Below are 7,734 nucleotides of genomic sequence, written 5' to 3' on the forward strand. Positions count from 1 at the left end.
TCTTAAAGTAAACTTTTTGAAATACAACATGAAAAAAAAATATTCTAAAAAAATAAAATAGTTAATATTTTGAAATCTTAATTTAGTAAACAAATTAGAGAACTTAATACTATAATATCAAAAGACATGAATATCGATAAAATTTTAAAAACAATATCGTATAACAATTTATTATATATTAATAGTGTCAAATAATAAATTAAAACAATAAGATTATGGAGTTAACAACATAAAACACCAAAAGATAATTTATATATTTAAAATGTTTAGTTAAATATTTGTAAAATAAAAATAAATATATGCGCGGTTACACGGATCGAGATCTAGTATTATTTAAACAAAACAGTGTTTTTTATTATAAATCATATAGAAACTAAAATGATATATGTTAAAGTATATTTTTTAAACACAACATGTAACTATAAATGATCTTCAACATCTTTCTTTTCTATAATATAATTAAATAAAATTTAAAAAAATATTATAAAAAACATATTTTGAAGGAAGTTTCTATTTAATTATCTCATATTATTATTTTATTGTACTAATTCAAACATATATTAGTAAATAATAAAAAATTAATAACAAAGTAAAATATTTTAAACAAATCACTATATATTAATAATTTCGAATAAAAAATATAAACAATTATATTATAGAAATACATAATATATAACAATAAAGTGGAAATTATATATTTAAAATATTTATAATAAATATCAAATATTTTTACAAAATAGAAATATATGCACGGACGTGCAGGTTGAAATTTAGTCTTTCCTTATAATCAACCCTCCATTTCAATAGAAATATATGCACGAACGTTCCTCAGTGAAGTCGTTGTAACCACCATGGATTCATAAAGTCCCCTTCTTTACATTTAACATGATTACCCCAGAAAAAAAACAAACAAAGTCCCCTTCTTTACTTTCTTTTCTACCCATGGATACGAAAATAGATTCCCAACGAAACAACAAATCTGAACAGAAGCAACCAACTCTTTCTTTACCATAAAAGAGCACTTAGTAATCATGTTATATCCTCTAATCCTGAAAATTTATCTTAATACCTAGCTCAGAACCCAAAAGCCCATCACAATCAAATAGTTACGATGCAAAAGATTATGTACCATAATGCAAAAAGATTGAAATTTTGTGCCATATACATCAACAGATTCCAACATGAGACAAAGAAAACTAAGGCCTACAACGAACACAACACCGTAAACTTAAAACAAGAGAAGAAAAAAAGAGTCTAAACTTTTCACTAAGTAGCCTTGATCTTATCATCACCAACAACAGAAAGTATGGGCATACTCATCAAAAACTCATCAAGACCCTCAAAGAAGCCAATCCCTTCAATCATATTATCCACCTCCCTGTTACTTCCAACCCCATTGCCTTCCCTTCTCCCTCCTCCCACACCAGGCTCTTCATTCAAATCCAACCTCCCTACGTTCTTAGCTCCTCCTTTTCTACTACTACTAGTATCACATGAGGAACCAACAACAACACCTCCTCCTCCTTGTTTCTTGTTACTACCACTCCTCACAAACGCTTCTTTCCCTTTCCCTCTCCCAACACTCACCTCATCACCATCATCCTCGGAGATCGCAACGTACACGTCATCATCATCGTAAAAGATTCTCGGAGAAGCCGGTTCTTTCCTCTTCTTATCAATAGGAATTGCAAAGAGAGGTGAGATAGGTGACCAGCTATTCCTCGTCGGAGCAGCTTGAAACTCCCCTCCGGAGAATCCTAACGGAAACACACTCCACGAGCAGAAGTAAACATCTTCTCCTCCTCCTCCTTCAACAGCAGCAGCAGCAAGAGGAGGCTTCTGAATCCTCACTGCTTGAAACGCTCTTTTGCAATCCTGACACTTCAACACACACTCCTCGTAGTGCTTAGGATACTCGAAGAGCACGAAGCAGTAAGGACACGCCGTCCAGAAACTCGTCTCCGTCGGATCGCTCGCCTCACCGAGTCGTTGACTCGGTCGCTGCTGCAGCACCTCGCGGTCGTAGGAGGACTTCCGGATCGGATCGGAGAGGACGCGCCAGGCGTCGGAGACGAGATCGAAGGCCTTATCGGCGAAGGGGAGGCGGTTGACGGAGGGGTTGAGGAGGAGAGCGAGCCTGCGGTACTGAGTCGCGACGTGCTCGGGGCTCTGAGTCGGACGGCCGAGCCGGAGGACGGAGTACCAGTCGGGGAGGTTGGAGTCGGTTAGGCGGAGGGATCCGGCGATGAGGATGTCGCAGATCGCGAGGATGTAGTCGGCGGCCTCGGCTCGGGTCGGGTCGGATTCGCACGCGCGGATCGCGAAGGATTTGGCTCCGTGGAGGTCGCTGGATGCGAGGAGCTTCTCTGAGGTCACGAGCCAACGGTCCGCCTCCGCTCTGTTACCTACCATTATCTCCTCTTCTCTTCTTCTTCTTCTTCCACTCTCTCTCTCACTAAGATTTGATTGAAGCTTGGGGATTTGGTGTGGGACTCGTCGATGTGAAATGTGGTACAACACTGAACCGTGATTTAACCCGGTTTGGTTGGGTATTCTATGAGGTACGGCTCAAAACTGGTAGATGTTTTTTTTTTCCGTAGGAGACCGGTTTGGATATGTTAACGTATCCCATAACTAAATTAATCTAATTAATTCATGAAAATTATGGGGTGTAAGTGTATTCGATTAATTTAGAATTTGGAAATAGCCTTGTCTAAAATTTTAATAAGAATTTTAGGTTAGTACTATCTACTTGTTGTTTGGTAAACTATTTTAAAATTGTTTTAGGTTTTTATCATTTAAATTGTGATTTGAAAAAAAAAAACTGTTTTGATGAAGTTTCTTAATTATTTTTTTTAATATATTTAATTGCGTTCTTAAAATAATTTAACTAGAATCATATAAATTTTTCAATTTACCGTAAAAAATATTTTTTTCATAAGAATCAAATGGTTTCAAATTTTAAATTGAATACATTAACTTTATTATTATTAAGAACAAATATAACTCCCAATCAAAATTCATGTAAGCTTTTTATGGTAAACTACCATGCCATAAGGAAACAATTTATCAACTATAATTTTTGCATAGTTGATGGTCCAAAAATAAGTGTTATACCGTTTTTCGAATCATTGTGCTTTTAGGATAAATTTCGAGTTTAGTTAATTTATTTGTTTATAAATATCAATCTAATACATGTTATAAAAAAAAGTCTGTTGATAGATTGGCAAAAACAAGTTGAGACAGACCTTTGTATTTCATTATTTCGTTACATTACTTTAATTTTGAATGATCTGCTACATGCTGATCATATACATTCATTTTGAAGTAATAAAATCAGAAGTTACAGAAAAAAAAAATCAATATAATACACTTTCGTAACACACCAATGAAACATAAGATCATATAACCGGACAACCTTTAACAATTACTCCTCTAGCGGTTGGACACCTAGCTAGATCACAATGCTCACCTTGTGTTCCCCACCAATCCAAACTCTTATCCTCCATCCCCACCGAGAAGTACAACAAGACAGCCATGAACGCTACACCAGCGTCCATCGCAGCTGAGAGCACGTAGTTATACCTTTGCCACCAACTTTTCCTGTACCGGAACACAAAAAAGTTGAATATCGTCCCGACCAAGATCCATGAGTTGTAGTTCACCGCGGTCGCTGGTGGCATCATCGCGGTTGCACCTAGAAGAACAGGTAGATTCACTAGTGGAATCCAAGAATGTTTTGGAAACGCTTTGTGGCACAACCATACTATCACCGGTCCTATCGCACCACCGAGGAAAAACCAGTTCATAGCTGCGTAGTTTCCTTGAGAGCCAAAGATCCGTTTTGGTCCGACCAATCCCCAAATGACCGATGCATCGAAGAAAACACGGTCGCCCGGACATGTCCATGGACTGTTGGGAGGTAGAAGTTCTTCTTGGCATATGTTGGTTATGGAGTTTAGTTGCCACCATGCAACCGTTATGTTAATTGTTCCAGCAAGGATTGTACCGATGAATTGAACCAAGAACATGGATCTTGGAGGGATCTTCATGTAGTGACCAAGTTTGAAGTCGTTTAAGAAAGAGACAGCTTGTGCCATGCTCATGTATCCATATACTTTGAAGCATACATTTGCAATAGGTCTTCCCGGGTAAATGATTCCCATTGCGTACTCCGTTATTATATTCAACCCCGGTGTCTGCAAATTAAAACATGTTAAATTAACCCTTTAGATGCTTCCTAACCGAAATTGAACCCATGACTTCTACACTCCTACTAAGTTATCCAAGAATTTTTTCTATTACACCAACACCTATGTTAGTAAAATGAACTATGTATCAATTGGTCAAAATTGCTTACTTGGTTAGTTGTTGCGGTAATGATGCTGATGGGAAGTGTGAAGATGAAAGCCATGGCACTGGCGAACACGAGTCCCCACCAAGGCATTTGAACCTGATCGTTCAAGAAAACACATAACGCAAGAGAGATAAGAAGTGTTGCACCCAGCATTGAGTAGAACCACCATGAAGGTATGTCTTTATATCTCTTCATTAACCTAGTATGTACATCCTCTTTGCCTTTGTACGAAACTCGAAACCTCTCGGTAATTTCCCTGTTAAAGTTACATATATTAGCAACATATTATTTTTTTACGATGTTTATATATATACTTTTAGTTACCTGCCGTAAAAGAGAGCTACGTGAGTGAGTGTAGAAGCAATGGTAGCGAAACCAAGCCCATATGTCATAGCAAAGAACGTGCTCAAGTTAATCCTTCCTTGTTGCTCATACTTAGCTAAATCGAGCTCAAACTTATCATTCACGATCGCAGGGATGTCGTACGTCTGACCAACCGATGTGAACAAGTGCGATGAAAATATAGGGAACCTCGTAGCGTTGTAAGAATCAAGTCCCCAATAAGCTACGGGCAACACTATGTAGATCAAAAGAACATACCCGATGAAAACATTAGCGATGGCGAAGAAGGGGCTAATGAGTGGACTGAACAAGAAGGAAGCAACCGCGGTCCAGTCTAGTGTGAAGGCTCCAAGACCGAGACCTCTCATTCCCGAACCAATCTGTTGAGCAGTGACTGATCGTGGAAATGCCCAACAAATCCATGAGATGCTTGTGAGTGTTGTGAAGAGATAGCCAGGGACTATGTACCATCCGAAACTGCAGACTAGTGCTATTACAAAGAATTTTGCTCTCGTCATCCTTTGCTCATCCTTCTCATGCAGTGCCCTACATTCAAGTTATTTTTTTCATTTAAAAGTCTAGCATTTATTTAAATGACTATGACTCTACGTGCACTTTCAACAAAGCAACTATATTCTTCGGAATTCACTTCAGAAAATGTTTCTAAATTTTAGCTATGACATCAAATACATCATTACCAAAACGATGATTAATGGAGTTGTCATTTATGATTATAAAAATAATAATTATAATGATCATGGTTATACATATACCAAGAATTTTTTGATTTTTTACTCGGATACTCTATTTCGTTTCAAAAAATGTATGTTAGAGAAAAATTGTGTTTCAAAAAAGTACAATTTTTTATATTTCCGATGAAGTTTTTGTTAACTAATAATAAAAAATTGTGAAGTTCAAAAACACTAACTATATTTTTCAAAGTTTTATTGGTTTACAAATATAAGAAAATATAAAATTAGAAAAAGTTCTGCATTTATAATTAAATTTTACTACGTTTTATTAAAAAATATGAAAATTCTAAAACATTTATTATTTTGAAATGGATGGAATATTTACTTTGAATTGTAAAAACTTTGTTTATGACAAATTATTATCATGCTATCTATGAATTACAGGAGTTGTAGATAAATTTAAATGTTTCCTATTTTGTGTGCATATACTCAGTTAGTGATACTAGTTTAATTCATTACTGTATAGTGGGTGTGATAAACTATACTTCTAAATTTATAATTAGATTATACTATTTTCGCATTTAATGGATCTTGACTCTTTGCAGCAAAACCATTCTGCGACTTATAAGACCCAAACGTGTATTTAAGCTGTCTGCGTTATAAACTTATAACTAGATGACGTCTAATAACTTTGTAACCTCCCATTAATTATATGTTGAATACTAAATATGCATAGACCCACCACGTGAAACCTCCACCACAGCCATGGATTGGACTACTAACCCCATTTATTGTTATTTTAATAAATTCAAAAGCTCAATTAAGGCGATAACGTGTGTATGCTTTTCTACAAAAGATCTGACTTGTCTTCAAAATAGTAAAATATGTTATATATGTTATCATTATTTCTTCTCGTTATGAAATGTGAAAATTTGAAACTCTAACTTGTGGACCACCGAGTGAATAGGTAAGTAAGGTCATACTTTACGGTTACGGAATACGTTAAAAGACCGCCATGTCTATATCCTCTTTGACTCACGTGTATTCATACTTATTCACTGTATTTTGTTCTGCTTGCAACCCACAGGCGTGGACCCATAAATTTAGCTAGTGTCCACTCTATTGTAGTGGGTAAATTGATTATATTATTTCCCTACAACCAAAATCTTCCTATACGATAATATTTGGGTATATAATAAAATTATTTTATATGAGATGCTGTTTTTGGGGAAAGAGTTGTAGATAAGCTTGTATTTTGATACACACATTAATACAAAGAATAAATCGTGTGTTTACTTTGTCTTTAAGATTTTGAAAAGTAATCGTAAAGTGCTTTTCTCCCTCAGACTGATGCTAACCTTAGTATCTTACCATATTATTATGTAGCTTTGTTACAAAAGGAGAAACAATTAGTTGTTAATTCAAGAATAGAATACTCACCGAAACAGTGACACTTGAACCAAAGTGCTAGGCCACCACATGTGAGCCGGTTCAACCACGTATTTCCTTAGTAAACCGGCCCATCCATATCCCAATACCTATCATTTTGTAACAAATATGAACATGAAGACGTAACTTTCTTCAACTTTCACGTGATTTTTTCAACTTGTTATTTACTTGCTTACGTTTTCACTAGTGTCTTATATTATAAAAGATTATATAGCAACTTGAGAAGAAATGATTGTGGTAGGAATATAATACCTGAGTGGTGATGATGAGGAGCCAGCCGGCTATGAAAAAGAGATGTTCTTGTGATAAAAGCTTTAATAATTGTGACGATACCAACCGCATAAGCCGACCCGGATCCGAACGCACTACCACGCATTAGCGAAAATGGAGATCAACACATGTTCCTTCATGTTAAACGGACCCGGGTTCAACGAGAACCGGTCGATCCAAATCCTGGTATCCCGAACTGAGTTTTGGGAAGCACCTTGGCCAAGAAATGGCCTATGGGGAGTGTAGCCACTTGAACCGTGATTGGAGTGATGACAAGCGGTTCGGTCCGGTACGAGAAGAAGGTTAAGGAAAGAGAGGAGGGCACAATGAGATAGACCCAAAAACCACATCCTGAATGTCCAAACCGGTAGTGTAGGTCGTCAGTGTTTGTTACGGTTAAACGGACTTCTTCGATAGGTGATACGTCGTCGTCGTAAGACTCTTCGGTGGTGGCCATTCCGGTGAAGAGGGAATCTACTTGTGTTTGTGTGTAAGTGAGAAAGAGATGAGAGAAAGAGAGAGCTGTAATTAACGACTAGGAATCTTTACGTAGACTGATAAGACCAAGGTGACCAACCTCTCTTTTATAAATAAAGATATTTATTGAAATAAATAAAAAGACGA

At 36.5% G+C, this 7,734-nt stretch overlaps 1 protein-coding gene and 1 pseudogene across 2 annotated transcripts; both read right to left on the bottom strand.

Annotated features, from left to right (window-relative positions):
* Positions 1–1,131: 1,131 nt before the first annotated feature.
* On the bottom strand, positions 1,132–2,501 carry LOC108838820 (uncharacterized). Its single transcript, XM_018611693.2, has one exon. It carries the CDS (start codon positions 2,410–2,412, stop codon positions 1,267–1,269), a length of 1,146 nt encoding a protein of 381 aa, XP_018467195.2. The 5' UTR covers positions 2,413–2,501; the 3' UTR covers positions 1,132–1,266.
* A 722-nt stretch (positions 2,502–3,223) lies between these two features.
* On the bottom strand, positions 3,224–7,582 carry LOC130502444 (oligopeptide transporter 4-like; annotated as a pseudogene). Its single transcript, XR_008940266.1, has 5 exons — positions 7,093–7,582; positions 6,832–6,929; positions 4,682–5,245; positions 4,361–4,613; positions 3,224–4,199 (listed from the first exon to the last, which is right to left on the bottom strand). The product of XR_008940266.1 is annotated as an oligopeptide transporter 4-like (transcript).
* Positions 7,583–7,734: the final 152 nt, after the last annotated feature.

The sequence above is a fragment of the Raphanus sativus genome, unplaced genomic scaffold (genome assembly GCF_000801105.2).
Source record: "Raphanus sativus cultivar WK10039 unplaced genomic scaffold, ASM80110v3 Scaffold0556, whole genome shotgun sequence".
NCBI lineage: Eukaryota > Viridiplantae > Streptophyta > Magnoliopsida > Brassicales > Brassicaceae > Raphanus > Raphanus sativus.